The sequence below is a fragment of the Patiria miniata genome, unplaced genomic scaffold (assembly GCF_015706575.1).
Source record: "Patiria miniata isolate m_02_andy unplaced genomic scaffold, ASM1570657v1 HiC_scaffold_7, whole genome shotgun sequence".
Classification (NCBI taxonomy): Eukaryota; Metazoa; Echinodermata; class Asteroidea; order Valvatida; family Asterinidae; genus Patiria; species Patiria miniata.
Window position 1 is genome coordinate 13,611,955 of NW_024037074.1, and position 19,132 is coordinate 13,631,086.

The window sequence follows — 19,132 nt, forward strand, 5'->3', positions numbered from 1 at the left end:
GGTTCAGTTCTAAAAGGTCCTTACAGCAGTACAAGATTTCTGGCGGACTCTCTAAGCTCAGAGTTCGAGCTTGAAAAAGTACATTATTTCAGATTAAAATGATTTCCAGACTAATAATTTGTTTAATAGAAATATTTTTCCGACAACAATATGCTTAGATTTGGCAATTTTTTTGCTCTTTAGTTTGTGATTTAAAGCAAGTTTTTGAATAAGAACCTCTTGCCAAAATTTTACAATAAGGATATTTTAGAACTGAGATGAGGAATTATTCACTACTCAAACAGCTGTCATTCCTACTGGCTAAAACCTGCTCCACACTAGACTTCAAAACGTTTATATTTACTTTATCAGAATATAAAAAATATTCAAAACATGGCGAGCAAAGCACAATACATGTAACTAGGACTGCTTTCAAACAAAGTTTTCTTTTCTTTTAAAACTATCTAAATGCTTTCAAAAAATAACTCTTTCAAAAAAATACACTTAATTGACAATATTATTAGTTATCTTGCGAGCGCGAGTGGAACACGGAATAATGTAGTGCGTCTGTGTCCCACATACCATGAGGCTGAAGGCCGAGTGGTATGTGGGACACAGACGCACTACATTTTCCGTGTTCCACGAGCGCGAGTGTGATAACGAATTTATCTTCAAGCAAACTTGACGCGCAGTACAGTTGGAACGAGCACGCTTTACACGGACATTCAGCAGTTTAGCGTATGCAGCTAGAAAGGCGCTCGCATCTTGGAACAGCAGAATACGCAGAGTGCGGTATGGACCGTGGCCGTGCGGTATGGTTATATGTAGCACGGCTTGTTGCCATGGATCGACCAATCATGATCGAGGATTCAAGTTTGCTTGAAGATAACAACACTTATTTGAACTGTGGCAGACACCAAATCATTGTAATTTGCTCAGAAGTTTTCTTTGTTGTAGAAGAATTTGGCTCCTCCTCTGATGTTGGAGTTCTTGTTTGAACACTTGTGGAGAACCTGGGAGAGGATTTTGGGTCCGCAGTAGAAGACTCCAACACTGGTGCTAAGACAAGGCAAATGAAAGAAGGTTCAAGTTTCATTATGAGAAGCTAAATTCTATGAATTATTAACAAAATAAACACCCCCATTAAAAAAAACACCACTATGTAGATTTACAATGTTTTGGCTTACCCCGGGTTCTCCTCTGCGATCATCTTGAAGATGTCATCCCACTTGGGCCGGCCATAGTTGGTCTTCTGTCTCAGGCCAGTGATGGCATCAACCTCTTCCTCCTCCTGCAAGTAGATGTTCTTGGCCTGCAAAAAAAATCCAAAGACTCAAAGCTTGTCTTCTTGTCTTCATGGGCTCTCGAAAGTGGTCAACAATGCCCTCTCTTGTTCACACACGGAGCTCATAGTCCCTGACCGTTTGAAATTTTGCTCAGACTAACCTGCTTAGTGCTCCAGCCCCTGGTCAGGTAGATGTTATACTTGAGGAAATCAGCCTTTCCTTGCTCTATCATGTGATTCTCCAAGGCGTCCAACATCTCTGAGAACCACTCAAAGGCGTTGGTGTCCGGGCAGATCCAGAAGAAATAGACCTTCTTCAGCTTCAACTCCAGGTCTGGCATCATACTCTGATGCCTGGAAGAAAAAAGAAGGGAAAAACCAACAAATATTTCAATCAGTGCCATTTGAAAAGTAATTTCACAATTATTTCAGACTCGGCTTTTCCACCAAGCAAAAATGTATTAAGATTGACTTAAGTCTACCTACACAGAAGTCAGTTTCACACAGAGGATCTTTATTTACTGATTTTCCTGGACTGAAGTTTTCGATGGGGGGAACACATTTAGGTTTGCTCATCTTCATCAAATGGTTTCTCAATTTTGTTTTAGTCGAGTTCATCATAAGTCCATCACAAATCCTCCAGTCATAAGTAAATCACACCTCCAATCATAAGCAACAGCAGATGAACAACAACAAAGGATTGACGTCGTCACAGTTTCCTTTGAACAGCTTGTGACTTGATTTAGGACTGGACGACTTTTCTTGAAGATGTGAGGATTTAGAACTCAAGTACAACAGTGCCTTGAATTGCAACTCACCAAATAGAACGAAGGATGGATGCAAACGGCGTCACCCCAATCCCAGCACCTACGCAGATAGCCGCTTGATACTTGAAGACATCCAGACTAGCCGTGCCAAACGGGCCGTCCACAGCTACCCTGGCCAGGTCGGTAGACTCCGTGGTTGTGTTACCATCGGCTCCCATCGCCTTGGCTAGGTCTGTGGTCCAGTCACCGACGGTACGGACGTGAATGCTGAAGAAGTCATCTTCAGGAGCCTATCACAAATAAAAATCGGAAAACTAAAACTAGTCGAGTCTATCAGAAGTCCATCACAAGTCCAGTCACAAGTAAATCACAAGTCCGTTCACAAGCCCAAGAGGAGGAACTATATATCCAAGGAATGCCTCTACCACAGTTTGTTTGAATAGCTTGTGACTTGACTTGTGATGGACAGACGAACGCTGGAAATACTGCAAATACGCATCAACTGAAAATGAGTTTCACGACAGTAAAAGATTCAAGTCTTACCGAGGTGAGAGTAAACGGATGCCACTGGATGTGAGACAGGGAGGGACACTTGAGGAAGATGTACTGTCCTGACAGCATCTTGAAACCAGACTTCTTCATCTGAAGCTCAATCACCTGTGGATAAGTAATCAATCCAGTAAGCAATCAATCAATCAATCAATCATCAATAACCATCAATAATCATCAATAACCAATAACTATTCATAACCAATGACTATATGCTATGCCACAACTCGTCGCAAATAGTCACTTGCTAATCACTATAGTTTTTTGGTTGTTTCACATTTTAAACAATAATCAAAAATTAATAATCGATAACCATAGATTGGTTCTTAGTAATTATCAATTATTAATCAATTGTTCACCTTAGACGGGTGCTTGACTACTTTGATGACTTGTACAGTCTGACAGCTGCGAATGAATCTGACAAATCTCTCTAGGATGTAGATGGCAATGGGTCCGACAACCCACTTCCAACTCTGAAAACGGGCCAAAAACAAAATAAACAATCAGATGAGAAAGGGCACAAGTACAAATATTACCAGAAGTAACAAGTTAAAATGAGACAAGAATTTTTCATCTGATTCATAAGTCCAAGTCAGTGATACCCACAAAATGCTTGTGAAAAAGTACAAAAGCAACTGGGAAGAAACATTTTTCTGAGCAGTTTGCATTTTCAGGTTGTGGTCTGGGGATATAGGGAATTTTCTGAAACTTTTTTCAAAATGGTCAATAAAATTATTTTCAAGGTAGGATTTGGTTCGCGTGTTATTGCAAGTTGTGAAATGCCATGTTTAATTTCAGGACACCTTTAATTCCCCCCCCCCCAAAAAAAAATGGGGAAAACTGTCACCAGTCCAGGCAGGGCAAGTAGCCCCCACCCCCTATGTGGGAGACCACTGATTCTCAGTCATGAGTTTAAGGACTAAGTTGTTAACATCAATAACAGGGGTTGCTTACAGCCGCACTGCCCTTGACAAAGTTAGGATAGGGACACGGCTGGCTGCCCGGTGGTGCCCACAGCTCCGGCTGAATGGAGCAGGTTGTGATGTTATGCTCAACCAAGTTGGACTGAGAACGGATCACTCCTCTGAGAAAAATAAAAAGATTTGAAATCAATCTTCGTTATCATCCAAATGGCATCACTGTGATCTCAATGCCATGAAAGTGCTGATCAAAAACTCTGAGGATTTCTGAAAATATCTAGTCTTCAAAATTAAAGTATAATATTCAAAAATATGTTGTGTCATTCATTCAAAACAAAACACAAAAAGACACTGGTTTGAAATCAAGTGTTAGTTCACATGCTCCCATATTTCTGTGTTGCACCCTGATACTCAAACCATACCTCTTAAAATCCATTTAAAGATATATGCATGATCTTGATCTGAACCTATTTCACGATAAGTTACTTTTATTCCTGACTTACCCGACTCCATGGACAAGCAACATGGCAAAGTAGATAACAAACAGATGATGAGTTACCCAGAATGTCTCAAAGTACGAACGCCTAGCAGGTAAAAAAAAAAAATAAATCAATTGAAATGTTCTTAAACCACTGTCCGATACACTTCCCATCCATAACACAGATAACAGCAAAACAATAAAATATTGCAAAGTTACAAAAGATTTTTAATTTATATGGCTCATATTTTGAATTTTCTTGAAATTTTGTTCATTGTTTTGAAGTTTTGTCTTTAATTTTACAATACTAAATATCCCTGTAGTATGATAGACGTTTTTTCAGTGCCTTTCAATGGGAGGGGGAGGGGGGGGTGGCCTAGTGGTTAGGGTTTGTGACTCGTGATCAGAGGGTCAGGGGTTCGAATCCAGCTGCTGGAAATTGCAAGCCACTTCACCTCCACTTGCCTCTCTCCACCCAGGAGTATAAATGGGTACCAGCATTAGCTGGGGAGTAACCTGTGACAGACTAGCCTCCCAACCAGGGGGAGTAGAAATATTCTCAGTCATTTCATGCCACTGAAACCGAAGATAAACGCCGGCCTGATGGGCCACATTGCCTCGTGACAGACTTTACTTTTACTTTACCTCTCTTAGGCCAGTAAAAAATATTGACTATAACCGGCATGAATTGCAAGTTTTGCTTCAGTGACAAAGCAGATGATCCAGGAGTCAATTTACAATACAAACACGGACATGTATTGATGCAAAGGAAAAAACATGTGACAATAACAAAACATTCAATCCGCAAACTTCCTTTTTTTTTCAAGTTTCCTGTTCTTAAATACCAGGCAGTGTCTCTCGTCCGAGTACAGTTTCCGCATTCACAACTTTCATTTTACTAAACTAAAAACTGGAGAAGTTTCCCTTTGATGTTTCCAACACTGGAAATCCCCAGACAAGTCTCCCAACAGAAAGCAGAACAAAGTTTCAAGGTTCACTCCTGCGTATTGGTTTTCATTTACTAGTATCTTATAGAACACTATCCCACTACGAAAAAACTTTCTGTAACTCAAGATACCAGAGTTGAAAGCATTCACTTGTAATTTCGATGTTTCACAATTTCATGATTGCCATTATGTCATTCTTCCTTCTCAATTTCTGGGCTTGCAGAAAAAACTGGTTGGCAAATGTATGTGCTTAGCGGAAGTTAGCGGGGAACCAGTCACAAGCAATATCAATGCATGGCATTATGGCTGGTAACCCGCTTTTGCTTAGCTAGTATTTTCTGTTCTTAGCATATATCTGCGCTTAGTAGCACCAGGACAAGCCCCTGCTCATGAAGAAAAAGAAGACGTAATTACCGAATGAACTCGGTGGCCGAGGAAAACATGATGATAAAGACTAGCGTCAGAACCACGCCTGACCATCCGGCGATCTGGATGATGCCTTGCTCGATGAGGGGGAAACCGAAGGGTAGAGCCTGCGGGAAAACAAACAAACAAACAAACAAACAAATAAACAAATGAAACAAAATGAAAGACACCTCAACACTGTTTCTTTTCAAAAACTACGAGCAATCTTAAAAAAAAAAAAAAATTATAAGATGGAATTTTGCATCGGGGTGATGTAAATCAAATTAGGTTTTTTTGATCAATGTTAAAAAGTGTTTGTTAAAAAATGTTTGTCTTTGAGGTTTGGAAACTTTCAGAATTGTTTAAGTTTCAGGAACAGTTGTAAGCTGTCTAATCTGCAGTCATCATTCAAAAAAGCAGCTTATACACAATTCTGTAAAACCACCCAGTGAGAACATGTTTCCTGGTAATTAGGCTAAATGGAGCTGACAATTTTTTATGCCAAATTGACCAAGAAAATTAAAAGATGGACATCCATACGTTGTTTCTGTACAGGACCGGGTTGATCCAAGTTCCTCCTTCCTTGTTGGGTAAATCTCTCAGCTGGCATGAGATGCCGGTGTAGGGGCTACCAACAGGAAAGTAGGTCTCACAGCTGTTGAAGTGGTCGTACAAGTTACGGAAGTTGAAGAAATGAGCGATGCAGTGGACGATGTTCAGCAGACAGATCATGTACGCCAGGGTCTTGTGGAATGTTATGTTCTTGTCAAGCTGGCGACGAACACTACGTCGACAAAGCTGGAGTGTTAGAAGTAAATGAGGAAAACAACACAACAACAACAAAATTTAGACAAAACGAACAAGATGTTTGTTTACTGAAATGTCACAAATTTTACAGAAAGAAAAAAATTAATAGATCAATTTGGGCTTAATTTTTGCTTTGAACTTTAATGCCATTTAAATGTTCTTGAATCAGTCAAAACAAAATTCAGCGATTTCTTCTACAACCTAAAATTTCCATTTAACTGTTTTTAAATTGGTAACACACCCCCTCCGGCTCCCCCTCCAAAAAAAATATAAACTTTCAAAACAAAAAAACCTTTCAGGTCAAAGTCAACTATAGGCAAGCTTAGTCTTGTTCCTCAGACATTTCAGCAAGATCTTCTCCAAATTCAAACTGACAAGACAGACTTGGTCCGGACTCCAGACTGATCATCTCACCTGGTTTGTCTCACAAGATCCTCGGAGGAAAGAGATGAGATTGCGACAGACAGGCAGGAGAATCAACATACTGTTGAGGTTGAGGCAGGCTCCGCATGCCTTGGCAATGGAAACACCAGGCTGTGGAATTAAAAGAACATACAATTCGTTAGCAAGACATGTCCTGTAGTTGAGACTAGATGAGAGAAAACTAAACCAACGTGTTAAAGAAACAGAAGGGGAAAAAATTATACTTGACATATTCCTTGTGGTATTTAAAGTTATATGGTGAACAAATCTGACAATATGACTTAACATTTGGATAATGGGCTTTTTCAGACTGAAAACATTAATAATTAAAAAACAATTAAAATTTGAAGAATCTCTGTGAGTCAGAGAGGACACTTTCACTTACATGATCCCTAAAGACTTTTTTGTTCATCGTTAAATTGGGTTGATGCAGTGGTTTTTCCTTGTCTTAGTTTCACCTCTGTGACCTAGAATTTGAATCTCACCGAGGTCAACATATTCATGAGCTCCGAGTTCCTGCCTGAAGTTCCACAGCTTTTTCCTGTATAACATTCAAGGGTTTCCCTCATACAGTACTTCTCAAATTTGGTATTTCTTGTCGAAAACTTTTCTCTATAGTTTGATAGTCGCACTGCCTGTTCATGTACCTACCCCAATAATGAGTCGGATGTAGAAATACTGCGGCCCAAACTCATAGGTCCAGAACACCTGAATCCAATAGCCAACATTGGCACCCAACCACAACAACTGAAAAATTGGAAATAAAACCGTGAAGTAAGAAAAAAGACACATAAAGAAAAACAATGTTAGGCGAAGTAAAAAAAAAAAGTTTCTGGTCCGGGGTTTTTGAAAAAAGGGAGGAAGCGGGGCCTTTTATTTTTTATTTTTTATTTTTTTCAAGATGGCCGCCATTTTAAAATTTCCTGCAACCGTTGGTGTTCCACTGTTCAAAGAGACTTTTAAAATGAAAGACAATTTGGACAAGAGAACTGTGAACATATTTACAGTGTCATTTAGAGTTGTATCGGTATTGGTATTTATTTTCCGATGAATTTGTGGATTTTTTCGGTGTTTTTTTACTACATTTTTCAAAAATAAAAAATAATTAAAAAATCCAGGCGGCCTCCAAAAAGGAAGCGGGCGGGGACGAGAAACATGTTTGTTTTTTTTACTTCGCCTTCAATACCATTTACCAACATCAAAAGACAAAACTACTGAATTATGATGAAAATACATGTACCTTATCAAATGTAAGTGAATAATAATTTATTTAATAGTCCCAAGCATCCTGTGAAATCAGAGCACCTGGTGAGCTGTCATTGTTAAGAAAGGTGACATTTTTGTATCAATTTCCAACAATGGTTGGCCGACCATCCTTGGAAAAAACCCTTTTTTTTCTTCAATACTGTCCCCAATTTAAATCTGTTCTTTGGTCCTGATCGTAGGATGAGCTACAAAATTATAGATGTGTTCTCAACGTATATTGGATCTGGAAACTCACTGATAACAATCATTTAGTTCCTGAGCTTGGTCCATGCAGGAAATGAAACCTTAAGTTGCTGGACGTTGTTTGATCAACACAGAAAAAAACAGAACAGGAAACAGCCGAGGTTATCATGAACATGGAAAATACAGTGGATAATTTTGTCTGTTTCTGGTCTGTCACTGTTTTGAAAAGGATGTAAGAAGCTTTATTGACCTATAAGTGCAGATCTTCAAAAGTACAGAAATATTACTCACAAGTGGTATTTCAGCAGAATTTTGTGTCAATAATATTTATTTACAATACAAACTAAGGTGAGCTAAGGACAAAGAAAAAATTATTGTAACATTTGACATTTTGGCTGGTGTCCCAGTTTTTTGGTTCAGTAAATCTTTTGTTCACTTATGAGGCCTTTTTAAAATACATGTAAAAGAAGGGATTTTCCCTTTTAAGTCACGGAACAAATGTTGCTTAACACAAACTGTCAAGTCATTGTTACTTTTTATAACAACAATCTACCCTAAGCGCTAGGTTTTCAACTGCTGTTAAACTAAGTTCTGCAAGACTAAATTTGGCATAGTTCTCACTGAAGGCCATATCTGCAAATTTGCTGACTGGTAGGTTTAGGCCCAGTTAAAAAAAAGCTTTATCTTCCCCACCCACATATAACAATATTTCATTTTTTTTCTCACCTCATAAAGCTAACTTTTCTTGTATTTCACTTTAATAAAATACTTAAAACATGTTTAGCAGGAATATTTGTGACTCTATTAGGATAACTAATTAAAAGCTGGTGGTCATTTTAAACCAAAGTTGGCGGCCATTTTGAATTTAAATACTTGATGGCCAACTTGGGAAAAAAAATTAAAATACAAAATACATAGGCCCTCATCCTCCTCTTTTTGAAAAAAAATCTGCACAAACAACTGTTTTTTTTTTACTTGGCCTTATGATTTTCATGGGAAAAAATGTTTTTTAAACTGTCAAGATTTGTAGGAAAGCATTTTAAATCTGCATGGTTTGTAAGTCTGCATAATTTATTTTCCAATCTGAGGATCGCATCAGCACGCAAAATCTTGCTCGTACTTCCAAAGTTTGATTATCCTTGAAGATGTTACCCCATTTCCTCTAGACCAGATTTGCATGAAGCATTAGGGTTGCTGGTTGGGCAAACTGACTTACACAAAAGGCACAGAAGTCAATGTTGCTAAACCATCAGAAGATTTAGTCCAGTCATTGTGGCCAATGAATAGAAGGGAATTAGTCAGCGTAACAATTTCCTCCTAGAAGCCTGGCAGCAACCAGGAAATACATTGAAGCAACAGGCTCAACACCATAAGGAAAAGTTGTCAAGTGGATGAGCACAGATTGCTAGAATGGTCTTCCTTGCTTTCATTTGTTTCAGACTGAATGATTATTACTCCATGCAGAGTACTGGAGAGTAAGTTTACATAAGACCGTGAAGACTGGCATGCAAATAAATGAATGTTTTCACCAAGTTGCTTATAACCCCACCCTGCCCTATAGTAAACTGTCTACTATATCAAGCAAATCACCAGGACTGAAGTTGAGGAAATGAGGACATAACGTTATCCAAAAATTCATATAATCCAAGAAACTGTGTCCAAACTGACCAAACCATTTCCCCTGTCTTTGGGAAAGTTGCTTAATTTCACCTTTATCTCCAGGGGTGGATCTTAGCTTTCAGAAAATGCATGGAAACAGGTGTTTTTTAATTTTTTTATTTGAGTGACGGCATACACCTGCTACAGGGAGTCTGGAGTATGCCCCTCCCTCATTCTAAGGCAATAAATGAATAAATTTAGTGTGAAATAGTATTTTTTTGCATGAAATAGTATTCTTTTGGGCACCATTTTACTAGTATAAAAATGTTCAGTGGCTACCCCCCCCCCAAGATCTGGTACTGGTCTCTGAAGTTTTTGACACTCAAATGTTATGACCTTTTACTAGTTTTAGCAAATTCATTGTACACAAATATTTTTTGCAAGCATTTCTGGAATTAAGATTACAAAACAAGATCCTGTTATTCAGTTCCACTTGAACTTTACGCTTTGAAAATTGAAAAAAAAAGTTGTTTTTTTCCAGAAAAAACATGAGCTTTCAGAGTCTGTTTGTCAACTTTCCGTCAAAGAGTACAATGACCTTTAGCCTTTAAAAATGTCAAATGGGAATAATTAGACTGCCGGAGGCCATTAAGCCATGAAAAAGTACAATCAATGACATTGGTTCATGCATTCAAGGACAGCAGGGGCACCTGTCATATTGTGTAATTGATCATTAGTTACAGGAAGCATGCCCCTTGCCGACTGGGTGTTGGCTGTTGCTTGAAAAAAAATTCATTGCCTAGGGCTTTGAATTGCACTATTTACAATTAGATATTGAAAACTTGATATGTAAATAGGTTTGTTGAGCTATGTAACAAACCTACCTTCCTGAAACCAGGACGAAAAAACCCTAAAACCTGGCACACATTCCTAACCTAAAAATCTCCTGGGCGGATCCAGAGAGGTTACTTTCAGGGGGTGGAGGGTGTGCTGGGTGGGGGGGGGGGGGGGGGGAGAAGGGCTATCTCAAGTGAAAAATGGCCTTATCTGAGAACAGTTTGGTCACTGCTTGTTTTTGTTTTTGTTTTTTTTCAACAACGCCCCCCCCCCCTCCTGGATCCGACAATGATCTTGATTCACATACCCTGACCATATCCCTATGCACACACTCCTTTGCAATAATAATTTCTACACCTTTCTGAGTTGTACCAATGGGGGGGGGGGGGGTATACTAGCCGTGGCACACTGTTCTCAGCAAAAAAGTAATGCAAATGTGTGTCACGGAATCAGTGTCCTGCCCATGGTTTTGTGACCCACAATAGGTGTACACAGGTGTTTGAGCCCTTTCATAGACAAGGTTGCGCGCACAAATGAAATTCTGGCTCAATCTCCAAACACCTCAAAAGGAACTATGGTGCATGTGACTACAGATTGGGCTGGAGACCTTGGGTTATGAATCACAACAAAATATATCCCCTAACTTAAGTACAACATTCGCCCTATTGCATCCAACAATTATGTTCAAATTTATAAGAAAATATGAGTACTGATTGAAATTCACAGTCCTTGTCTCCATTGATCTGTGCATGCTCCCTCTTGATATGAGGGTCAAACAATTAAAACAAACTCAACAACCACAGTATGTATCATGATGTAAATAACATCACTAAAACTTCCCACAGGTGCCTTCTAATTCTAAAATTACCCTTACCCCTCCCATTCCCCCCCTCCCCCCCCCGCCAAAGAGAATTTAAAGGCCTTTCAAACCAAAGTTTGCCGGTTGTATGCAAGTGGATTACCAATTTCAGTGAATTTACTACGGTGTTTACATCTGCTCAGCAAGATTGTTGCAATGTTTCTAAACTGCAAATTTCACCCTTTTTTAAGCACTGCTCGCCGGTTGTTTTTTTTAATGAGATAAAACTCACCACGAAAATTGTCTTCAGGCCTTCATTGATCAGACGATCTCCCATTCTGCTTAAGACAATTCACCTCAGGCGATATCTCTCGAAAATTCAGTTGTAACTGTCCAAGACGAGAGTCCGTGTTTTCTGCAGGGTACCGTGCTCCCGCGCGCCAGGTATAGCGGGCGCAGCGATGCGAAACGCCGGGCGGGGCTTGCAATGACACACGGTGGTCGCTTTTACGATGCGTGCGTACACCCTAACCCAACTTTACAAGCAAGTCAGCTAACAGCTTCACAAAGTAAAGTGGTGGGCCCTAGTACTTCCTTCAGTGCTACTGGACCATACTCTTTCCTATCAAAATATCAAACTTTGGTACCCGAAAAGGCTAGAACAACCGGAACTTGCGAACTTTGTTACATATTTCGAGAGACGCCTCTGCAAAATAGCAACCTGGTTTAAACCGGCCGGCGGATGAGCAAGTGTGCTGTTTCGCTCCTACGTAGGTGGCTTTTGTGCAAGTTTTACTTCCGCGTTTCTTGACATAACAATAGCTGTACTACATGTACATGTATACCCGCGCTCTCTCTGGCCAGCAGGAGCTAACTCAGTGGGCGTGTGTTATTGTTCGCTGACTTCGTTCACCCGTGTTACAGATACGCTTTCCGGCTTTTGATGGCTTTGAAATCAGCCTCGAGTTGCTGGAATAAAAAAAATCCAGCGTGATGGTATCATACAATTTTTTGGGTTAATCAACCAAAAAAACAAAAACTATACGCCGGCATTTTAACTTTTATGGACAAACGAGTAGAGTTGCATTAACCTATACAACTGTTAACATCTAGATCACACATATAATTTGAATAAACATGACGATCGGTATCACAATAATTATACCAAAATTATTTATTTATTGTGTTACATGTTCGGTCAAGTAATATAAAAACATTCCGTTCATGATCAGTCTTTTCTGCAATGTTATAATTACACATTCATTGCTTGAATGAATGCGAAACATCTGAAGAAATAAAACACCAAAGCTTTCAATTTGTAACATCGTTATTGTGATTGCACACAAAAATGATATCCAACCAATTAAGCCCCGCCCTTGATTCTTTGATCAATCACAGCCGTGCACATGGGTAAGTGACTTCGTCATACACGCGCACGCAACACTGATTACTGGCGCCTATTGGATAAGCACTCAAGTTGCGTTAACTTCCGGCTCCAATGCTACTGAACGGGCAGTGGGCGTGGTCAAGAAACTGACGTCGCAGTGGGCGGGGCTTAACCGATCATCTAATAACGTTGGTTAAAAAAAATGTATATTAATGAATTGAAAACAAACATTCTATTTCTCATAATGTATTTCTGAGTAATTTTGTATCTATCCTACCTAAACCCTGTTTTAAGACCTCTACAACTCAAAGATAAAAGTTTAAATCTAATTTGCATAATTGTATCTTCGTGTAAAATGCCATGCAAGTTGTTTCTCAAAGAAAACACCTGTGCAAAAATAAAACCTTTTACCAAATTATTTTGTAGACTATTTTACAATAGTAATTGAGTCATCGTTATTTGTGCGGACCTCTATATATGCTCTTAAATACAAGTCACTCTAAAAAAATCCACTTCAAGAAAGTGAACAACATAATCTCTATTCCCTTTTTTTCAGAGGTAAGACTGCAAACCCAAATTTAGTTCGATAAAAAAAACTACAAAGCTTCTGCACTCACTGACTGCCAAAACAGTTCTTTAAAGCCTGCACAAGTAGCAAAATTATGTATTTTAGGCTAACATTGGAAAAGACTGCTTTATTTTTCTATAGAAAAGACTCATTTGGTAAAAAAAAAATCGGAAAAAGGCCAGGTAAGCTAGTGAAAGAAAAGGTAAAACAGCTGGCTATGTGGAAAAAAGCAACAGAAATTGTTTTAAATTTCATCTTCAATGTGGGGGAGATTCTGTCTTAGAATTACCCTGACCATCAGGCAAATGTGTACTCCTGGACATTGACCACTTCTGTTCCCTGATGTAATTCAACAGCCTCTCTGTGCTTACTCTATCGTACAGTGCTAGCATAATTTTGTTATTAATTATTGTAAAATAGCCAGCCCAGGGACACAAGTCTTTCTATCCTCGGAGTGGACCAATACACCACTGACAACTCAAATTTCAATTCCATACATAATGATTATATATTCCAACGTACCAATTAAATATTAAAGTTGGTATATACCTGCTTTTTTTTAATTTCAATTTTCTTTTCTGAACAAAATTTAAAGGAATATGTCCTATAACAAAATATACAAAATGTACTTGTTTGTTTTTGCAGGTTTATACAGTTTTAAAAATTTATTTTAAATGGTACACTCCAGTTCAGAAATTGTGCACACTAGTCAGAATAAATTATGAGCATACATATCCCATTCCTGTTTTTAATTCAAAAGTTGAAATTAACTAATTGATTACTTGTCATGGGCCGATTTTTTCATACGATGTCTCATTGGAAAGCTTATAACTAATGTAATTCTAGAAAATTGTCAATTCATTTTGAAAATCTATTTTTCAAGGTGCCACACCCCAAAAGCACGTATACACCAACATTCACATTGTGTATAATAAACAAAAATCTAAATTTCTCCAAAACCTTTAAAAAGAAAATGGACAACATGCAGTGGTTTTTTCTCCATTTCCTATTTTAACCCTGATGCTAGTACCAGAGATTATTTACGCTGACTTGGTGGGTTTATCTTCAGTTGAATCTCCTGAGGATCTGCAGCAGAAATAAAAAATAGGAAAATTACTCAAATAGATTATAGGATATTTTGGGGGCACTGCTCCCTTTTTTTTTGGGGGGGGGGGGGGGGATTGGGCGGGGAGTCGGGGGTGGGGGGGGGGGCTGGATGAGGGATGTCGGTGCTGACAGGCGTGGCATGGGGAAAGGCATTTTGTGAAACTTTACAAGGCAGAATTATTTAATAACAACTACTTTATCCCATTCCCAAGAAACAAGTGGAAAATTAGGACATTACAACGACGGCCAACAACCCTGCTTCTATGTTATAAGTTTAAGTAACTGATAACTTTGTAATAGGAAAGCATTGTATCTTAAATAACTGATACACAACAATTTTACAACAAAGTTCTGGAGTAACATGTACTTTATTGCTTTTGGTGATGGACTTTCTGTATCAGGAACTGCTGAGGCAGCTGCTGCAGGTGCAGGCGGTGCTGCTGCTGCAGCAGGTGCTGGTGCTGCTGGTGCTGATATCGCTACGGTTGCTGCTGTTCCTACTCCTTTAGAACCACTGTCAAGAAATAAAACCCATTTCTTGATCAACAGAGGGCGCTATTGCCTATCAAAAATTGTCAGTGAGTGTTGGCCACTGGAGTGCGGAACATTTCAAAATCATGCAATCAGATATTGTAGTTTAGTGAATTTGATATGAATTGACACAAATTCTTCAGAGAAAGTTAAATGGACGTTGGTCCATTTCTCAAGATGAGAAGGCACATAAGCAATACACAACACACTGGTTATGCTTAAACCATTGTTCCAACTACATCAACATATTTTTTTCCGATTACACAATCATCTCAACTTGGATTAACTTACTAGTTATGCTTAAACCACCGTCCCAACTGGCCGATTTGAGCGCATTCGTTGGTGAAGTGACATGCAAACAGTAGACTGTTGCGTGGCTTGACCATCCATGCAAACCGCATGAATAGGGCCGAGTAGATACACAGAGCTTGAAGTATAAATACATGAAACAAAAGTTACATAGAAGCTTAAACTAAGCAATTAAATTAACTAAATGTTATACCCTCTGTTTGCAGCCCCCTGAAAAACATGTGAGCATTTGGCGGTTTTCATCTCAAGTTTTTCAGACGTTATCGAACTCCAGAGGGCAAAAGCATTTTCAATCTTTCAAAAACAGAGGAAGCTCTACACATATAGAAGCTGTGCATTTTTGACAGAAAATCTGTCTGTCTTACAACAATAGAGGGGGCTATCCACACTTGGTAACTGTGCATTTTGTGTATGAAAAAAAATATTCCAAATGGTACACAAATGTTTCTAAATTTTCAAAACAAAAGTTGAATGTCTATGGAGAACTACTGCACAAAAGTTTTAGAGAATTGTGTCCTTTTGTTTGCTAAAAAGTCAGCAACTTAAGGAAATGGTAAAAAGAAAATATGACCCTTATAGCAACGAAAACTATGTGTGGTATCAGTGAGCTCTTGTGTGGTCCTAATAAATTTTTTGGAACCACCGATCTCTTTTTTTTTCAAACTGGCATGATTGATGTCAAGAGCGCCCTCGTGTGGCCTACCTGCTGTCATCCTTGGGCTGATGATTTCTGGGTCTCTCCTCATGTCACCCATTGCAGCGAGGGGGATTCCCCAGTTAGCAACTGTATGATGTCATCAAACAAACAAACACCGGCTGTCATTAATGATTGCTGTAATACCTGCAACAATGGACCGATCCAGTAAGCTCCGCCCAGTGCGCACGTGGGCAAATTAACACGTGCTCCTCTCCAATGCCACGCTGCATTTTCCTGCCGCGCGCATCATACGCGCGTGCACGCATATCGACTTTTGTGCACGCATGTCGGACATAAATCACGGCTGTGATTGGTCAGAATACCATGGGGCGGTGCTTACTGGATCGGTCCATTGGTGGCATATTAACATATAGAACTATTGATATGATCTACATGTACTTCACGAATCAAAAACCGCAAGTTGACAACAACTTTTACACTGTCTTCGAAAATTCGACTTTGTCTTATCCAATTAGGTTTTTTTTTTTAAACACGTGAATAAACTAGTAATAGAATCATGCCATAAAAAAAAATAATTAAGGACATTTACGATCTTCTATTTATGTATTCAGAACTTGACCTTTCTAAATCCACACGGCTGGAACTCAATGCTCCAATAGAATTCAATACGTAATACCATGATGCAATGTCCAATCTATTTTAATAACTCAGAAACAGATGTTCACCAATTTTGTCTTGTAAATGAGCACTAATGATATGGAATGCACAATGTACAAAACTGACATAATGGTATGTGATTTAAAAATACCATTACCTTATCACTACGAATATGAAAACAGTATTCAATGTCTAAATCCACTGCGAAAGATAAATGTTTCTATTTTTTTCCAGTATGATCTATTTTTAAATATCTGATAAGCTAAATTCTTTAAATAATCAAACTTACCTGGTCCCCAGAAATGCTGAAAAGAACAAAAAATTTAAAACCATTTAGTGCTCAGGATTACTTTGAAATAGGACTCATGTATAGGATTCATAATGATAGGAATTATTTGGAAATAAGCATTTGGGTTTGTTTTGGTATTGTTATTAATACTTTTACTTATTTTCATTTTAAAACATCAATGTAGAAACATGTTACCATATAAATGTTATAAAAAAATAATCCAGGTAAAAATTTGCATAGTATTCAGAATGAATATTGGGTGCATATTATCTACTAAAAATCCTACAATTAATATTAAAATACCGTATTATATGAACTGTATAACTAGCTTTGTGACTACTGCACAAGTTGCTACATTATGGTAAAATCATTATGTTTAGAAAAATACTTACTGTGCTGTGACATCGGAACAGCGTAGCACCAGATGTCGGAGGAAAATGGAAAATGTGAAATTTAATATTCCAAGTATCTGGACACAAACAAGTTTTCCTACAAAGTGCATACATGTATAATGAAGATATAATACATTTCATTGTGGCAAAAATACCGCATTCAACAAGATATGTATGCAGTATTCATACATGTTTACATACATGTACATTTTTTAAAGCTTCCACTTCCAGCAGCAGGAGGCCTAGGCCTCATCACAATTTCAATGAAGACTTTTAAAATTTCATCTTAATATTAGGCAGTGGATATTTGACCGTGAACCGGTCCCTGATTGTTTTCAGTATTGTACCAGCACGGCACTGAACAAGTGCAGCGAGTGTTTTTTGGGAATCGGACCTAATTTTTATTTCAGACTTTAGTTCCCTTAGAATCCTCCGGAGCCAAGAATGAGAAAAAGATGAAATACTCTGCAATTAAACGTAGGATTCCATTTAGGACAATAAAAGAAAATTCTTCTTTTTTAGGACACAAAAAATATATTTTCAAGAAAATCTATCATGCTGGGACTCGACTCGAGCAGCTTTGATTGCGAGGTGGGCATGCTATCCACTAAGCCATGCATTCGCTTGACGAGAAATGGTACCCGGGTAATTTAATATCCTTTATGGTGTCGGCTAGTCCAAAATTTTGGGACTCTCAATACTGTCCTGTGTTTGAGAGCCCCAAAACTTAAAGGGAAAATACAACATTTGCAAACATAAAAAAATACAACTACCAAATCATTTTGAAATACCTTGCTGGACTGTTAGTGAATGACAGTGTAAAGCATCCTGTAAAATCATGGCACCTGGTATACTGTCATTTTCAAGAAAAGTGGTATTTTTGTATCAAATTCCAACGCTGATCAGCGTTGGAAAAAACTGGCTTTTTTTCAAATACTGGCCCCAATTGACCATCGCACTTGTTTGCAATCGATTACAAACCTATAAACGGGTACGAGCCAGCTAGACTGGTTCCCTGACCTTACAATTCCCCAATGTATGTAAACTGCTCTGTTTCTTCTTATATGGAGTCAGGGAACCAGACTACAGGAAAATGATCGTTTTTCTTGGTTTTTATAGCATTTTCGAACCCAAAACCTCAAAAAAGTCAGTGTAACTATATTTGCTATATATTTCCAACCCCCCAATTCCATCCATTTCTGAAAATTACAGCAAAAGCAAATGATGTATATTCCCTTTAATTAAGGTATTGAAAACATGGAATACGATTACGAGAAAATCATGATCAAGTCTTATCATCATTTTTGCGACGAATGACCTTCATTGAGATGATATATGAAGAAAACAAGTTGCGTCAGGTTACATTTTTTCCAAAAAAAGTAACGATATTCAATGACCAATGTTGAATGTAAATAAACACATCTAATCTTACTTAGTTGGACATTAATAGGCCTAGGCCTACTCGTTATTTTCAATTATAAATTATTTTATAACGAATTTCAATTATAATATAATACGCCAAAAAATAATGACAAACCTGAAGAAATACTGTCCCCATGTCAACTCTGTCTGCACAGGTTTCTTGGCTGCTGCAGTGCCGTCTGAAGCAGCGAATCGCCGGCAAACATGACTCTGTGTCTTGATAAAACGTGCAGTTCTCTTGCTGAAAAGATTGGCGGCTGATCGTACACAAACTGCCATTACTCAACGCAGTGTGGATGGAAATAGTGACACGGCCGAGTTTTCGTTGGTAAAGTCACGCAGAAATCACGGTCTCAAAGACCATTAACTCTGGACTTTGCGATCTTATTTTTAGCTCAGCTAAAGTCCACAAATCACGATCAAGTGTATGATTACATAACTTAGCACTTGGTTCCAAAATAAGACAACTTTGATTGAAATCTTTAGAAAATAGGAGATCAGATAACCGGTTCACCAAGTCCAGTCACCGGCACCACTGTTAATTGTAAATAGCGCCCTCTCTTGAAAT

The 19,132-nt window shown here is 38.4% G+C and overlaps 2 protein-coding genes across 2 annotated transcripts; both read right to left on the reverse strand.

Annotated features, from left to right (window-relative positions):
- Positions 1-613: 613 nt before the first annotated feature.
- LOC119744829 (cytochrome b-245 heavy chain-like) lies at positions 614-12,031 on the reverse strand. Its single transcript, XM_038220991.1, has 13 exons — positions 11,537-12,031; positions 7,212-7,307; positions 6,552-6,671; positions 5,871-6,128; positions 5,340-5,458; positions 4,004-4,084; positions 3,535-3,664; positions 2,940-3,053; positions 2,575-2,688; positions 2,083-2,321; positions 1,426-1,618; positions 1,167-1,291; positions 614-1,038 (listed from the first exon to the last, which is right to left on the reverse strand). Exons 1-13 carry the CDS (start codon positions 11,579-11,581, stop codon positions 915-917), a joined length of 1,758 nt encoding a protein of 585 aa, XP_038076919.1. The 5' UTR covers positions 11,582-12,031; the 3' UTR covers positions 614-914.
- A 369-nt stretch (positions 12,032-12,400) lies between these two features.
- LOC119744833 (mitochondrial pyruvate carrier 1-like protein) lies at positions 12,401-19,106 on the reverse strand. Its single transcript, XM_038220997.1, has 7 exons — positions 18,680-19,106; positions 17,143-17,146; positions 16,751-16,766; positions 15,850-15,930; positions 15,129-15,264; positions 14,674-14,820; positions 12,401-14,285 (listed from the first exon to the last, which is right to left on the reverse strand). Exons 1-7 carry the CDS (start codon positions 18,841-18,843, stop codon positions 14,240-14,242), a joined length of 594 nt encoding a protein of 197 aa, XP_038076925.1. The 5' UTR covers positions 18,844-19,106; the 3' UTR covers positions 12,401-14,239.
- Between the last annotated feature and the right edge of the window lie 26 nt (positions 19,107-19,132).